The 17436-nt window shown below is 47.6% G+C and overlaps 1 protein-coding gene across 2 annotated transcripts in view; it reads left to right on the top strand.

The window, feature by feature from the left end:
* The window catches only part of CFAP74 (cilia and flagella associated protein 74), a 119138-nt gene that overhangs the window by 57178 nt on the left and 44524 nt on the right, over positions 1–17436 (top strand). The window contains exons 21-24 of one of the 2 annotated variants that reach the window (XM_030186085.1): positions 3292–3420; positions 5698–5785; positions 8223–8396; positions 13175–13308. In XM_030186085.1, coding sequence (XP_030041945.1) covers positions 3292–3420; positions 5698–5785; positions 8223–8396; positions 13175–13308 — 525 coding nt within the window. Of the gene's footprint in view, positions 1–3291; positions 3421–5697; positions 5798–8222; positions 8397–13174; positions 13309–17436 lie in introns of both variants that reach the window. The other variant, XM_030186084.1, reaches the window with a different exon arrangement.

The following is a 17436-nucleotide window of genomic DNA, read 5'->3' as shown; positions in this document are numbered from 1 at the left end:
ATTTAAAAGAGAATTTGTTGGGGGGAGAAGAGGGCGGGCAGTTGGGACATGGGAGCGGGAGGGCGAGGCAAGCATGGCGCGGCGGGGCGCCCCCCCCAGAGGACGGCGCCCCCTGCCACGCTTACCTCGCTTACCGCATTGGCACGGCCCTGCCTTTTATTAAGCTGTGGTAAAAATTGACCTTAGAGCACCCTTACTCAGGTTTTTCCCACATGCTAAGGCCATTTTTACCACAGCTGTAGAAAAGCCCTTTTTTTCTATTATTTTCATTAATGGCCATGTGCTAATGTTACTGTTAGCATGGGGCTATTTTAAAAATGACTATGGGAGCATTTATCGCCACCTATTTAGGAGCTTAGTAATAGGAATCCTAAATGAGCAGAAATTGGAGGCAGGTACCTGGGCAGCTCACCTTAAGGAGGCAACATAGGCTGACTTAGGGAGAAAAAGGAAGGGTATAAAGAGGGTAGACTAGACCAGAAGCAGAAGGGTGGCAGGCAGGAAAAGTCCCAGCCACTGCAACCAACCAGGAATTCAAGGTAGGAACAGAAGAGGAAGCAAAATTACAACACTGATATACCAAAGGAAGGGGGGGGGGTCCTTCTCCTAGTTGACTTGACTAGCAGCATCTCCTTGACAAAAAGGGGAGGAAGCAGAGAATGGCCGATAGGGACAGCCAAGTAATATGGTTTAAACAAAAGGAAATATTTGTTGAGTCTATGAAAATATCTACTATAATAAAACTCACCCTCAATGTTCTGAAGACACTGACGTCACTGCAGGCACTCACACACCGGTTCGTAAGTTCATGGTGGTGAAGCCACAACACTGACCATGTCTCCGTGCCCCGCCCTCGCGTCACACGTGATGACGTCGAAGGCGGAACAATTACAAAAAAACGAAAAAGAACGAAAGGTTTCCCTACTCCTACCCTTCGAACGAATCGCTGCAGACTGCCAAACAAAGAAAACCGCCCGAGGATGTGCCCAAACGAAGCCATCTCTCTCTGCCCATGTCTCCTAGCCCCACCCTCACGTCTAACGTTATGACGTCGAGGGCGGAGACATAGCCAGAGAGAGATGGCTTCAACCGACGAACCCTAAAGTGACTACAAAGGCCCAGCTACCCTCCAACCACCCCTCCACAAATGGCGCCGCCACAATCGCCGTCGTCATCGCCGCCGTCAATGCCGCTCCCACCCTCCACTCACCCCTCTCCATCTGCCACCGGAACGCCGGACAAAGTGGTGAGTTACAGGGGAGTGGGAGAGGAGAGGGAGGACGGCCTGGAGGACAGGAAAGGAGCGCGTGGGACTCGGGAGAGAGGGAGACAGCAACGGAGGGAGGGGGGAGCCCTTGCTAGCGCCCGTTTCATTTCAGGCAGAAACGGGCCTTTTTTACTAGTAGTATATAAAAATGCGAGGGTCAGTATAGAGCAGCTGTCCTATACTCCACTCGTCCAATATGCACAGCTGGATGAGGGACTAAAGAAATACTGTTCTCATAAAACAAATGAGAATAAATAATGTCTTCTTGTTGGTAAGTTGCTGTCAGTTGCCCTGGCAGACAGGTATTCATGCCTGCTAATATAAAAGCTGTGGTCTGTGCATCCACTTCGTTATACTGTTATCATTGTGTTCTTACAATAAAGTTTTTGCAGCAATACTGTTTTAATGTTGGGATGGGGGGGGGGGGGGGGGGGGGGAGAAAGAATAAGAAAATGTATAATGTGCTTGAGCTATGAAATTTAAATTGAGAATGCTCTGTCTGGAAATGTATCCAGTTTTAGATTTTCAATAAATACATGCAGAAATATTTTTTTTATTCTTTTCACATTTTGTAATTCAAAGATTTTTTTTTTCCAGCTTTGTACTAAAATTTGTTACTGTGCAGATTAAAATTCTTATATAGTCAACATACAGATGCCACGGGCAGACATTTTCTAGAGTAGATTCTAGTTTAAATACAAGCCCTTACTAGCATGAATCAGATAAATACAGAAACACAATAATGTCAGTAAAATAAAACGTACGGTGTGAAAAGTACAGAACTGTCAGTGTTTGCTCTTTGAAGCCTCTTGGATGTGATGTGATGAGACTAGTCTGTTATTGAGATAGACGTGAGGAAAGCCACTGCTTGCCCTGGGACCGGTAGCATGGAATGTTGCCACTATTTGGGTTTCTGACAGTTACTTGTGACCTGGATTGGCCAGGAAACAGGATACTGGGCTAGGTGGATCATTGTTCTGACCCAGTATGGCTATTCTTCTGTTCTTATGTTTTTCTACAGTGATCGCAGGGGCCCTTTTACTGAGCAGCGCTAAAAAGCGGCCTGTGCTAGCCCCAGCGTGGGTCCCACATGCTAAGGCCACTTTTAGCGCTGCCAGTAAATGGCCAGTTTTTCTATTTCAGCAATAATGGCCACGTGTTAATTTTTGGTGGTGATAAGGGCTTAACGTGCTAACCACGCACTAATCGATTAGTATGTGGCAGTGTAGCTGCACTAACCGATTAGTGTAGAACTCGTTTACTCTCCACCCCAGACCTGCCCCCAGCGCTAAAAATGAAAACTATTTTTTAGTGTGTTGGCAGCACATGCAAAAAGTACCGTGGGACACCTGAGTGTGCCTTGAGGTAGTGCATTTTAACCTGCGATAAACACACAGTGATTTCCACAGGTTAGTAAAAGAACCCCTTATTTGCTTGTCACAGGAGATGCTTAGGACTAGCTTTAATGACTGGCTCAAAACTGTTGCTTCATGCAGGTAAAAGTCAGAGGACAGGGCCTGCCTGAGGGGCCGATGCACAAAGCTTTCTGTGGTTGCAATTTTTGCTTTAGACCGGTTGTCGCCGGTCTAGAGCAAATGTTAATGTAGACTCTAATACAGAAAGGGTTTTGCATGAGTGCAGGAGCTCTTCCCCTGTTTCTGGCTCGGGATCCTGTTCTGCGCATGTGCTAGGTGCTTCCAGCGGCCGATGCACAAAGGTCGCCATTAAATTTCCGAGTAGCTCATTTCCATGCCATCCCCTTTGTGCATCAGTCGCTATTTGAGATTCAGTAAACAGACCTGCAGCTGCTGGATTTACCAGCGACCTTTGTGCATCGGCCCCTCAGTGGGCAGATCTTAGGCCTACTACTAATGGGCTGGCATTGAACAAGAGCACCTTTTGCTGGATTTTGCCAGAACTATTCTACTGCAGTATTTTTGAGAGAACTTTAATTGTGGTCACAGATGAAACGTGAATGTTAACATGCACAATGAGAAATAAGCCTTGTTTTTATCCCTTTGCAGAGGGAAAACAGCACTGCACTTGAAGTTTGAGGTTTGCAAGGAGCTGAAACTCCACATGGATGTGCTCCCAAAAATAGGTTATATCAATGCCCAGGCCTCCTTCAGCATCCAGCTTAAGTTCCTGCCCAGGTGAGCTGGGCACCGGACTCTCCTCTGACGGCAGAGTTCCTGCTTTACAATCCTGTAGACCAGGGCTTATATCCCCAATGAATATGCATGAGAAAGATTTGCATGCACTGCCTTCATTGGGCATATTCATTGGGGATATCCTGAAAACTTGACTGGCTAGTTGTGCCCTTAGGTCTGGGTTGAGAACCCCTGCTGTATACTAAATACTTATACGGGGGTTATAAATTTTTTAAAATTGGTTTTATTATTGATTTGCATATTACATTAGAAGCCGACCAAATTTCGTTTTCAGTTTCGGAATCGAAACTGACCCAAAATCTGGGTTCGGGTTGTGGTTGACAGCAGTGTAAAAGGTGATAATTGATAGACTTCCACATCAGGAACAACAGATTGCCTACATTAGTTGCTTTGCTCAGACAGATTTGGCTGTAGAAAATACATACATTGAATATAAGGCAGGTGTTTGGTATATTTGGAACTGGAAGAGTAATTAACATTATGAAGCTGGAATAGAATTGTTAGAATGCAAACAGACAGCAGTAGTATAGAGCAGTGGTGTAGCTATGGGTGGGCCTGGATGGGCACAGGCCTACCCATTTGTGGCTCAGGCCCACCCAGCAGCGGCGCCTCACTCCCTTCTCTCCTATTCCAGCTAAATCCCCACCCCCCACCCCGTCCCACCTGGTGTATTTCAGGGGCATCCTGACTCCCTTAGAGGTGCACCGGTCCCCGCAGGCTCCCCTCTGTCATGTCTCACCCTCGCTGACATCACTTCCTGTTTTCTCACTGGCAGGATGTGGCGGAAGGAAGCCTGTGGGGACCGGTGCAGCCAGCAAAGATTAATCGCTGCAGTCACCGGGATGCCTCTGAGGTGCAACGGGGAGGGAGGGAGGATTCAGAGAGGGGGCAGATACTGGTCTTTGAGGCAGGGATGGGGGTTGGGAAGGACAGAGGAAATACTGAGCTAAGGGGGTGGGTTGGAAAGGCCCACTCAAGTTAACTGTGGGCCCATCCAAAATAGTAGGTCTGGCTAATCCACTGCTATGGAGAGCTGCGGATGGTACCCTGAGTGCTTTGAAAGCATTGTGGGTAATTTTATAAAAAGTCACCTAGATTGAGAGGGTAAGTGCTTGGGTGCCTTTATAAAATACTAGAGGTGAACTTGCAGAAATCATGGCCAAATTGAAGCAGCAGACATTTACAGCTTCTCAGGAGCAGGCGTAAAGTATGTTTGTACTTTGTGACTCTGTCCATGCAGTGCCCAAACTCTACCTGAAGAATATGCCTGCTTGTATGTCATCTATATAAATAAAATCCCCCCTCAGAGTTCTGAAGCTCACTCCATCTGTGGCAGTGAAGCCCTGAACTCCTATCCTCCTGGTAGGCTAGGCTACTATTGGGACTACTCACCCTCAGTACTCAGCCACGCCCATCTGCTCCCTATAAAACTCACCCTCAATGTTCTATTGGCTTCTGACGTCACTGAAGCCAAGGTTCATATGTTCGAAGCTCCGAAGCCTCGAAAAACACAGTCTCTGGGTCCCGCCCTCGCGTCAAACGTTATGACGTTGAGGGCGGAGGCGGACCAATTCACCAACATCGACGACGGGTGGGGGTGGGCCACAGGAAAGCCTTGCTAGCGCTCGTTTCATTGGCTCCAGAAACGGGCCTTTTTTTACTAGTGTTAAATACAGACTGTCTTGTCACTGTGCTTACTTTTACATGCATGAGTCCTGAGGTAATGTTATAAAAAAAACATAGGTGGGTGCCAGTGGGTGCTGAACACCCCCAATATTGAGCATACTTATTCATTGTTTCCAGGGAAGGGTCATTTGTATTGTTTTAGGCACCCCCAATCATTTTGAAATATTGGTACCTTTGATAAAAACCCTGTTATACATATAAATTAGCGATTTGCACTTGCAAAAAGTTTATAAAATTACCCCTTATATGTTGTTATAATTCTATATTTTTCCCTTCATGCCATTTTCTTCTACCTAACACTTAAACAGTGATGAAAGAGCCAACGTTATTCCTTTGAAAATTCCTATGTTCTTGTTGCTTTTCTGCAGCTGAAAACAAAATACTCTGCTTGATATATTGCAGCCTCTCTAACCCCAACAGAAAGTGATGTCACAAAAAGAGAGATGAAAGAACACAATGCGTACAATTGTAGGATAATAATATTCTTATCCTGGTTTCATAACTCGAAAATTCTGTGAACTGAAGTCGTTCTGTGAAATTCTGCCGTAATGACCACAGATTCTTCTCTCCTAGGCAGTCTTTGCCAGAGGATGCAGGGAAATATTTCGACAAGGAGACAGGGGTCCTGGAAGCCCCTCTGACAGTATTAATTGTTGGTCAGGTATTGTATTTTGTGATTTCTATTCCGCTTTTAACCCAACAGTGCAAAGCGAATTTTCAAAGTAATAAAAGAGAATCCCAATCGGAAAGAATTTACCAAAAAAAATAGACTTTTCAGTCCACATTTTTAAAATAACCAAGTCTCAATGTTTAAAAATCAAGATTGCTGGAATGAAAACAAGTATGTTTTAAGCGCTTTACGGAAAGAAGTGTAAGGTGTAATAAGATGAACTTCAACGGGGATATTGTTCCATATCTTAGCTCCCTGAAATGTGAATGAGTATTCCCAAGTCAACGTTGAATTCATTTTCTTTACAGAAGGAAAGTCCAACGATAAAATTTTCCAGCTTCTCAAATGGCATTATGTCTTTTAAATGTTGTTGAGGCTGGTAAAATTTATTAATGCATATATATGTAAAGTCAATAAACATAAAACTTTACTAAAAACAATCAGAAATTAATTTAAAAAATACAAACAAAAGCATTAACGTTTATAGTTACAACTTCTATCAATAGTAACATAGTAACATAGTAGATGACGGCAGAAAAAGACCTGCATGGTCCATCCAGTCTGCCCAACAAGATAAACTCATATGTGTATACCTTACCTTGATTTGTACCTGCCTTTTTCAGGGCACAGACCGTACAAATCTGCCCAGCAGTATTTCTCGCCTCCCAACCACCAGTCCCGCCTGCCATCACCGGCTCTGGCACAGACCGTATAAGTCTGCCCTCCACTATCCTCGCCTCCCAACCACCAACCTCTCTTCCCCCACCTGCTCTGCCACCCAATAAATGTTCATCACTGTATTAAACAAGGCACCCTTTTACTAAAGTTTAGTGTGCAGTAACAGAATTAGCGTGCACCAAGTGCCACATGGCCCTTAGGTATAAAGTGGCTACTTAGGGGCTCATTTTCAAAGCACTTAGACTTACAAAGTTCCATGGGTTACTATCAGGCTTATTTTCAAAAGAGAAAAATGTCCAAAAAGTGGCATAAGTCTGCATTTCGTAGTTTTTCTCATAAAAACATCCAAATCAGTATTTTCGAAACCTATTTTTAGACGTTTTTCTCTGAAGTCCGGCAGAAGTGCGTCCAAATCTCAAGGGGGAGTGCCAGGGGCGTGTTCAGGCGGAACTTGGGCGTTCCTAAGACTTAGACGTTTTTCAGCCATAATGGAACAAACCAAAAACGTCCAGGACTAAAACAAGACATTTTGAGCTAGACCTGTTTTTATTACAAATAAGGCACAAAAAGGTGCCCTAAATAACCAGATGACCACTGAAGGGAATCAGGAATGACCTCCCCTTATTCCCCCAGTGGTCACTAACCCCCTCCCACCTCCCAAAAATGTGATGAAAAACATTACTTACCAATCTCTATGCCAGCCTCAGATGTTATACTCAGGTCCATTAGAACAGCACGCTGGTCCCTGGAGTAGTCTAGTGGTGGGTGCAATGCACTGCAGACAGGTGGACCCAGGCTCCTACCTCCCTCTACCTGTTACACTTGTGGAGGAAACTGTGAGCCCTCCAAAATTCACCAGAAACCCACTGTACCCACATATAGGTGCCCCCTTCACCCGTAAGGGCTATGGTAGTGGTGTACAGTTGGGGGTAGTGGGTTTTTGGGAGGCTCAGCACACAAGGGGAGTAATGGTCAGATGTGTACCTGGGAGCAGTTTATGAAGTCCCCTAGGGTGCCCTATTGCTGTCCTGGGATGTCAGGGGGACAAATCTAATTAAAATGCTGGCTCCTCCTACATCCCAATGGCTTGATTTTGTGCATTTTGCACTTGGATGATTTTTTTTGTTCGAAAATGGACCAAAAAAAAAACCATCCAAATCACAAAACGTCCACAGTATTTTTGAAAAAAAGATGGACGTTTTTCTTTTTTGAAAATGACCTTCCCTATTTAGATTTTGGACGTTTTTTGCAAAACATCCAAAGTCTGACTTAGACGTCATATCGAACATGCCCCTCTACATATGTTTATATATGGTTGGATGAATTCATTTTGCGCTACAAGGTGGCAGTAACTGTGATTTAAGATGAGTACTGCTTAAGTACTGCTTATAATATTTCCATCTTTAATACTTGTACATGTGCAATGATTGAAGAAATATCAAACAGTCCACTCATATAGTGTTTGTTTATGCACTATATATATATATATTGGGCACCCCATTATTTTCCTAGTTGTATAGTGAAAATGACATCATACAAGTTCCCTCTTAATGTTCCACTTAAACGTATAGCTCTGTTTACCTGGAATTATTATCTAGCTACCACCATCCATTTGTGATAATTAAAAGCTGTCACGTTTCCAAGCAGAAAGCTTAATTGTTTGAGCTGTCTCTTCATTTCTCATTGAAGCCAGTCAGGTTTTCTCAAAGTTTATTTTTTTTGGCTGATGAAATCTCCTCTCTTGTCTCAGACCAAACCCATCCAGGTCACTGTCCATGCTATCGTCACCTCCTCCAATCTGGAAATAACCCCAGCTGAAGTGGATTTTGGATACTGTACAATTTATGAAGTTGTAACATCTACTATTCAGATAACAAACAGATCCATCCTTCCTCAAGAGTTTGGATTCGTAGGCATCCCAGAGGTAATGCAGTCACACACAGGCAGTGTTTCTGTTATTCCTTTCACAGACATTGCAGTCATCTTGTCCCCTGGAAACTTATTGAGTTGGTCATTTTTTCCTGACCTCAGGCATGAATAAGTGCTTGCTCTAAGCCGCAGGTGTCAGTGCCTAGTGCCGCGGTCCCCCCTCCCCTCCCCAGATCACCTGTTGGCAGTGGCGTACCTAGGGTAGTTGACACCCGGGGCCGGTCATTTTTTAATACCCCCCCCCCCCCCCCCCCCCCAAAAAAAAAATCCAGTACTAGGCATGCCGAGAATACAAAACACTCAGGACCTATAGAGCAATTCTACCATACCATAAGCAGTCATTTCTACGAGTCACACAAGGAAAAGGAAAGCATCTTAAACACTACAGTGAGCACTAGAACATCAATTCACCTATTGTAAAACGAAACCAGACAGAATAGTACAGATCGTAGATCCTGCACAGTCAATCCAACTGAAAGCCATGTCTTTTTCACAAACACAGATACACCCTAATCCACTATAGAATAAGTAATCATAAACTTTCTATTTAGACAAAAATTAAACTGAACCCCCAATACCAGACTCTGCATACAATGCAACACCACAGAAACAGAAACTGTCCCCTAGTACTGTGCAAAATATAAAGACAGCAGATGTAAATTTGAAAAAAACTAACAAGTACCAATCACCACTTTACAAATTAACAAATAGAAATAAAACAAATATAGAAAGTAAAATAATACCATTTTATTGGACTAATACATTTAGCTTTCAGAGGCCAAAACCTCCGTCCTCGGGTCAGTACAGTATAGTGCTGTTACAGTTTCCTATCCTGACCTGAGGAAGGGGGTTTTGTTCTCCGAAAGTTAGTCAAAATGTATTAAAATTAGTCCAATAAAAAGATTACCTTGTTTACATGTTCTATTATAAACATTTATTAACACAGCTACAATACTACTTTATCCTAAAGCAAAAAACAAAAATATATATTTTATTTACAGTTTGTTGTCTCTGGTTTCTGCTTTCCTCATCTTCTTTTCACCATCTTCCTTCCATCCAGCATCTGTCTTCGTTCTCTGCCATCCAGTGTCAGCCCTCTCTACTGTCCCCTCCATCCAATGTCTGCCCTCTCACCCTGCCGCTTCCATCCACATCTGCCCTCTATCTCTGCCCCTTCCATTCACTGTCTGCCCTTTCCCTTCCATCCACTCCACTGTCTGCCCTTTCTCTCTGCCCCTTCAATCCACCATTTGCCCTCCCTCTCCCATCCATCCAGGGTCTGCCCTCCCTCTCGCTCCCCCTTCCATCTAGGATCTGTCCCCACTCTAACTGCCCCTTTTTTCAGCCCCCAGTTCCAGTCCCCTTCTCCCCTCCCCTTCTCCTGTCTGTGACCCCCACCCCAGTCCTCTTCTCCCCTCTGAACACCCCCACCCAGTCCCCTTCTCCCCTCCCCTTCTCCTGTCTGAGACCCCCACTCCAGTCCCCTTCTCCCCTCCCCTGTCTGAGACCCCCACCCCAGTCCCCTTCTCCCTTCCCCGTCTCCCATCTGAGATCCCCAACCCAGTCCCCTTCTCCCCTCTCCTGTCTGAGATCCCCACCCCAGTCCCCTTTTCCCCTCCCCTTTTCCCCTCTGAACACCCCCACCCGTCCCCTTCTCCCCTCCTCTTCTCCCGTCTGAGACCACCACCCCAGTCCCCTTCTCCCCTCCCCTGTCTGAGACCCCCACCCCAGTCCCCTTCTCCCCTCCCCTTTTCCCCTCTGAACACCCCCACACCAGTCCCCTTCTCCCCTCCCCTTCCTTCTCCTGTCTGAGATCCCCACTCCAGTCCCCTTCTCCCCTCCCCTTCTCCTGTCTGTGACCCCCACCCCAGTCCTCTTCTCCCCTCTGAACACCCACCACCCCAGTCCCCTTCTCCCCTCCCCCTCCCCTGTCTGAGACCCCCACCCCAGTCCCCTTCTCCCCTCCCCGTCTCCCATCTGAGATCCCCAACCCAGTCCCCTTCTCCCCTCTCCTGTCTGAGATCCCCACCCCAGTCCCCTTTTCCCTCCCCTTTTCCCCTCTGAACACCCCCACCCGTCCCCTTCTCCCCTCCTCTTCTCCCGTCTGAGACCACCACCCCAGTCCCCTTCTCCCCTCCCCTGTCTGAGACCCCCACCCCAGTCCCCTTCTCCCCTCCCCTTTTCCCCTCTGAACACCCCCACCCCAGTCCCCTTCTCCCCTCCCCTTCCTTCTCCTGTCTGAGATCCCCACTCCAGTCCCCTTCTCCCCTCCCCTTCTCCTGTCTGTGACCCCACCCCAGTCCTCTTCTCCCCTCTGAACACCCCCACCCCAGTCCCCTTCTCCCCTCCCCCTCCCCTGTCTGAGACCCCCACCCCAGTCCCCTTCTCCCCTCCCCCTTTCCCCTCTGAACACCCCCACCCCAGTCCCCTTCTCCCCTCCCCTTCCTTCTCCCATCTGAGATCCCCACTCTAGTCCCCTTCTCCCCTCCCCTGTCTGAGATCCCCACCCCAGTCCCCTTCTCCCCTCCCCTGTCTGAGACCCCCACCCCAGTCCCCTTCTCCCCTCCCCGTCTCCCATCTGAGATCCCCACCCCAGTCCCCTTCTCCCCTCCCCTTTTCCCCTCTGAACACCCCCACCCCAGTCCCTTCTCCCCTCCCCTTTCCTTCTCCCGTCTGAGACCCCCACCCCAGTCCCCTTCTCCCCTCCCCTGTCTGAGACCCCCACCCCAGTCCTTCTCCCCTCCCCTTTTCCTCTGAACACCCCCACCCCAGTCCCCTTCTCCCCTCCCCTGTCTGAGATCCCCACCCGAGTCCCTTTCGCCCCTCTCCTTCCCCACCTCAGTCCCGTTCTTACTGTCTGAATCGGCGAAGCAGCATCGCAAGCAGCGCCTCGCCTGCCCTGCTTGTGAAAAAATCAAATCTCCTCCTCATCTTGACGTCGACTCGGGCCTTCCAATCAATCACTATATCCCGCCCTCCTCTAAGGTAAATTCCGCGAGGACGGGCGGGACATAGTGATTGATTGGAAGGCCCGAGTCGACGTCAAGACGAGGAGAAGGAGATTTGAGTTTTTCACAAGCAGGGCAGGCAAGGCGCTGCCTGCGACGCTGCTTCGCCGATTTTTGTTTAAAGGAGGCAGCGGGAGCGGAGCACCCCCCACCCACTGGCACCCAGGGCGGACCGCCCCCACCGCCCCCCCCCCCCCCCTTGGTATGCCACTGCCTGTTGGCATCATCCTTCTGACTCTTTGATAGCCAACCCCCCCCCCCCCCCAAACACATCCAATCCCTTTATCCCTCAAAGCAGCTGATCCTCCTCCAGGGAAACTGCCCTGGAAAGAATAATCCCCCCCCCCCCTTTATTTGGCAGCCTGACTGCTAGAAGAAATACTACTAGGTTACCGCTAGGGGTCATGACAACCATTTTTTTAACCTAGAACCATAAGAGCAGGCTGAGTGGAAATCAATCCTGCTCCTGCTAGACATCAGGGACCCCAGTAAGATCAGGGATTGGGTTGGGGGGGGTCTTCTTTCTTGGGGAGGATGATCTTGGGAAGAACCAGGTATCTTGGTGGGGGGGGGAGAGATTGTTGGGTGGGTCACCTGTTGGAGGTCTGGTATGGTATCAGATCCCTTGGGAGGAGTGGGATGGGAAATTGGAAGGCTGGAAAGAGAGGTGGTGAGGGCAGGTGGGGAGGGACATCGGTGCTGCAGGATCAGGGCAACATGGAGCTCAGGAGCAGTGACTTTAAAAAGCTGCTTTTACGCACATGTGGAAGAGTGGTTTCACATTTTCTTTCCCTACATACAGCTTTATAAAATCGGTGTTCCCACTGGACATGGGAAAACATCAACGTGCAGTCCTGCAACTATCTTACAAGAGGCTCTGTTTGGCAAAACCTCTTGTAAAATACTGTGGGAATTTTCCACATCCTGGCCTGGACATCTGAACTCTATTACGTAAGAACATAAGAATAGCCATACTGGGTCAGACCAATGGTTCATGTAGACTAGTATCCTGTTTCCAACAGTGGCCAATCCAGGTCACAAATACCTGGCAAAAACCCAATTAGTAGCAACATTCCATGCTACCAATCCCAGGGCAAGCAGTGGCTTCCCCACACCCATCTCAATAACAAAATATGGACTTTTCCTCCAGGAACTTGTCAAAACCTTTTTTTAAACCCAGATTCGTTAACCGCTGTTACCACATCTTTTGGCAACGAGTTCCAGAGCTTAACTATTCATTGAGTGAAAAAATATTTCCTCCTATTTGCTTTAAAAGTCTTTCCATGTAACTTCATTGAGTGTCCCTTGGTCTTTATACTTTTTGAAAGAGTAAAAAATCAACTCACTTTTACCTGTTCTACACCACAATTCACAGGCAGAAGTATCCACAGCCTTTGTACCTGCTTGCACATTTAAAGCAATTGCCCTCAAAATTCCTTTTTGATGAGCAGTGATAATTAGCCATTGGCATTTTCCACTCATAAACATCCTGTTCCTCTTCCTTCACTTAGGGGTGTAGTTACCAACGTGGACTTCCAGCAAGACATTTTATTTTACCACTAACTTGTGCTATTTTAGCCCAGGTCTCGTTTTATGCAATGTGATCTAGTTATCAATAATTGAGATTAATAATAAAAACCATGTTAATAACTACCCCCCGCCCCCTTGGTTCCAATACGTGTGCAAAATACTTGATTTTAAATACTATTTCTTTCTTTACTAATACTGATGGTTTAGCAGTTTTTACCTTCTCTGTATTGTATAGTTTATAGAGGTTCAGCCTAATGATGGATTTGGAACTCTTTTACCCCTGGAAAGTTTGCAGATGGACATCATCTTTAAAGCCCAAAAAGCGAAGGAATACAAGATGGACCTCACTTGCAAGACAGCCATTAACAGGTAAATCGCTGTTGTTCCTCATTTCTCGCAGTAGCTGTCTCAACCCCAGCATTGTTCAGTAAGAAAGGTAATCTGATAGAGCGAGTGGATGTTACTGGAGACCAGGGGCGTATCTGAGGTTCGGCAGTAGGGGGGGCAGGGGCTAGAGTGAGGGGGCACATTATACCCCCCCCCGGCCGCCACCGCCACCCCCTACCGCCATTAACCCTCTCCCCCTACTGCCGTGAACCCTCCCCCGCCTACCACTGTCAAACCTTTCCCCGCCTACCGCCGACACCTACCCCCGAGGTCTGCTTCCTCCTGCCGGTTTTTAAAAATATTACTTCAGCTGGCTGTGAAAGCTGCATCCCTTCCAGTTGGACGTCAACGTGCTGCGATGTCAGACTCCGTCCAACTGGAAGGGATGCAGCTTTCACAGCACGAGGATGAAGAACTCAAACAAGACCTCGGCTGGGCTGGCGGAGGTTGGGGTCCCCCGCCAGCTGAAGTAATATTTTTAAAAACCGGCAGGAGGAAGCGGACCTCGGGGGTAGGTGACGGCGGTAGGCGGGGACAGGGTTGACGGCAGTAGGCGGGGGAGGGTTAACGGCGGTAGGGGGGTCCAGGGCGAAATCTGCGGGGGCCCAGGCCCCTGTGGCCCCACGCAGATACGCCCCTGCTGGAGACACTGCAGATTTATTTTCATCCAATGTGGAGAACAAATTGTAAGGTTTTATAGTGCGTTCTGTAGTGCATCCACTCGATACCAGAACTTTACTGGTGATATGGTAATTGTAATAATAATTGTGAATGTGTTGATGGACTTAGATTTATGAAACATCTGAATGTTTTCTGTAGCCATAGCGATCACAACATGAAGGATATATTGATGGAATTTTATTAAGGTGCCTGTTTACTATAGTGCACTAAAGTTTTGCAGTTACTGTGCATGAATTGCCAAATTAACATGTGGTAACTGCAAAACCTCCGCTTTAACTGTTGGGAGCATTCCCAGCATCTTCCAGTATAATTACTGCATGTCTTTTCTTTGTGTTAACTGCATTGCTAATAATGTTTATGTTACGTTTGATAGCCCGCCAAATCTGGAACCAGGTCAAGGCGGCTGACAATAAAAATGAAAATCAACCATATTGTTTGAAAAGAACACTAATAAAAAATAGAACAGGATAAAACAAGCATTCAACAATCATACAAGAACCCAATTACCCTAACCCACAACCTGACTATTGCAGCAATCCAGATCTACTGGTCCTAAAGGGAGCAGGGTCTTACAGATAACCAAATGCTTTCTCAAAGTAAATGGCTTTCAATAGAGATCAGCAATAAGAGGGCAGACCATGGGCGTAGACTGGGGGGGCAATGCCCCCCCCAAACGACGACGAGGCGCCGCCGCGCCAGTAGTTAAAAAAAAAAAAACACATGCAGGCACGCGCTCCTCTCCATCCGCTTGGCTTCCCTGCCCTCTCTGTCTGCGTTCCGCCTTCCTCTGACGTCAGAGGAAGGCGGGACGCAGACAGAGAGGGCAGGGAAGCCAAGCGGACGGAGAGGAGCGTGTCCGTCTACCCCCCTCTCTTCCTCCCTCCCTCCGGTGCAGGCAGCAGTCTTTTTCAGCATTCCTGGCAGCGGTAGCGATGTACACGCTGCCTTCGGCTCTGCCCCAAAGCCTTCTCTTCAAGTTCCTGTTCCTGCATAGGTGGGAACAGGAACTTGAAGAGAAGGCTTCTGGGGCAGACCGAAGGCAGCTTGTACATCGCTACCGCTGCCAGGAACGCTGAAAAAGCTGAAGAAGACTGTTGCCTGCGCCGGAGGGAGGGAGGAAGAGAGGGGGTAAACGGAGTCACGATCTTGGACCTCGCGGGGGGGGGGCAGTAGAAGGAAGATGGATGGAACTGGGAGGGGTGGGGATCAGAGGGAAGATGGGAGGGGTGGGGAGCAGAGGGAAGGAGCAAGAGATGGATGGGACTGGGAGGGGTGGGGAGCAGAGGGATGGACCAGGAGATGGATGGGATTGGGAGAGGTCAGGCACAGCAGAGGGAAGGAGCAGAAGATGGATGGGACGGAGGGATGGTGAGCAGAGGGAAGGAACAGAAGATGGATGGGACTGGGAGGGGTGGGGAGCAGAGGGAAGGAGCAAGAGATGGTTGGGACTGGGAGGGGTGGGGAGCAGAGGGAAGGAGCAAGAGATGGTTGGGACTGGGAGGGGTGGGGAGCAGAGGGAAGGACCAGGAGAAGGATGGGACTGGGAGCATTGGAAGCAGAGGGAAGGACCAGGAGATGGATTGGACTGGGAGGGGTGGGGAGCAGAGGGAAGGAGCAAGAGATGGATGGGACTGGGAGCGTTGGGAGCAGAGGGAAGGACCAGGAGAAGGATGGGACTGGGAGCATTGGGAGCAGAGGGAAGGACCAGGAGATGGATTGGACTGGGAGGGGTGGGGAGCAGAGGGAAGGAGCAAGAGATGGATGGGACTGGGAGGGGTGGGGAGCAGAGGGATGGACCAGGAGATGAATGGGATTGGGAGAGGTATAGCGAATAGAAAAACTAAATGATCAGACAACAAAGGTAGATAAAAGTATTTTATTCATAATTTATTAATTGAAATGTGTCAGCTTTTTGAAATGTGCATCTGTGATATTTTGCCTGTAAATTTCAATTCCTTCCTCCATATTAGCATATTCATTTGCATATGTATATACGCAAATGAATATGCTAATATGCTCCGCCCATTCTTTGCCCCCCCAAATGAAACAGTCAAACTATGCCTATGGGGCAGACTATTCCAGAGTGAAGGGGATAAAAAGTAGTAGGCCAAACTCCAAGTCCATTCATAGTGAGCATTCCTAGGGAATGAAAGAACAAGCCAGTGAGAATGTAGAGATCGGAGTTGCACGTGTGGGGATGTAAGGAGTAGTGACAGAAGACAGGTATGAAGGAGAACCAAGGTGAAGAGCCTTGTGTGTTAGACAAAGAACCTTAAACCGGCATTTAAAACATACAGGCAACCAACTGCTGCTTTTGACACTGTTGATCACAGCCTACTCCTTGATACGCTGTCCTTACTTGGATTTCAGGGCTCCGTTCTTTCCTGGTTTTCTTCTTATCTCTCCCATTATACTTTTAGTATATACTCTGGTGGATCCTCCTCCACTTCTATCACACTGTCAGTTGATGTACCTCAGGGATCTGTCCTGGGACCTCTTCTTTTCTCCATCTATACTTCTTCCCTTGGTACTCTGATCTCATCCCATGGTTTTCAGTATCATCTTTATGCTGATGACTCCCAGATCTACCTCTTCACTCCACTCCAGAAATCTCAACAGGAATCCAGGCCAAAGTATCAGCCTGTCTGGGATTGCTGCCTGGATGTCTCACCGCCATCTGAAACTAAACATGACCAAGACTGAGCTTCTTGTCTTTCCCCCTAAACCAACCTCTCCTCTTTCTCCATTCTCTATTTCTGTAGATAACACTCTCATCCTCCCTGTCTCATCAGCTAGTAACCTTGGGGTCATCTTCAACTCCTCTCTCTCCTTCTCTGCACATATTCATCAGACTGCTAAAACTTGTTGTTTCTTTCACTATAATGTCACCAAAATTCGACCTTTCCTTTCTGAGCACACTACCAGAACCCTTATCCACACTCTTATCACCTCTCGCTTAGACTATTGCTTCTTACAGGTCTCCCACTTACCCATCTCTCTCCTCTTCAATCTGTTCAAAATTCTGCTGCACGACTAATATTCCGCCAGGGTCGTTATGCTCATATTAGCCCTCTCCTCAAGTCACTTCATTGGCTTCCTATCCGTTTCCGCATACAGTTCAAACTTCTCTTATTGACGTATAAGTACATTCACTCTGCAGCTCCTCAGTACATCTCCACTCTCATCTCTCCCTACATTCCTCCCCGGGAACTCCGTTCACTGGGTAAATCTCTCTTATCTGCACCCTTCTCCTCCACTGCTAACTCCAGACTCCATTCCTTTTATCTTGCTGCACTATATGCCTGGAATAGACTTCGTGAGCCGGTACGTCAAGCTCCATCTCTGGCCGTCTTCAAATCTAGACTTAAAGCCCACCTTTTTGATGCTGCTTTTAACTCCTAACCCTTACTCACTTGTTCAGTACCCTTA

This window comes from Microcaecilia unicolor, chromosome 13 (assembly GCF_901765095.1).
Source record: "Microcaecilia unicolor chromosome 13, aMicUni1.1, whole genome shotgun sequence".
NCBI lineage: Eukaryota > Metazoa > Chordata > Amphibia > Gymnophiona > Siphonopidae > Microcaecilia > Microcaecilia unicolor.
The sequence above is the reverse complement of the archived record's forward strand: the minus strand, read 5'-3'. Positions and strand labels throughout refer to the sequence as shown.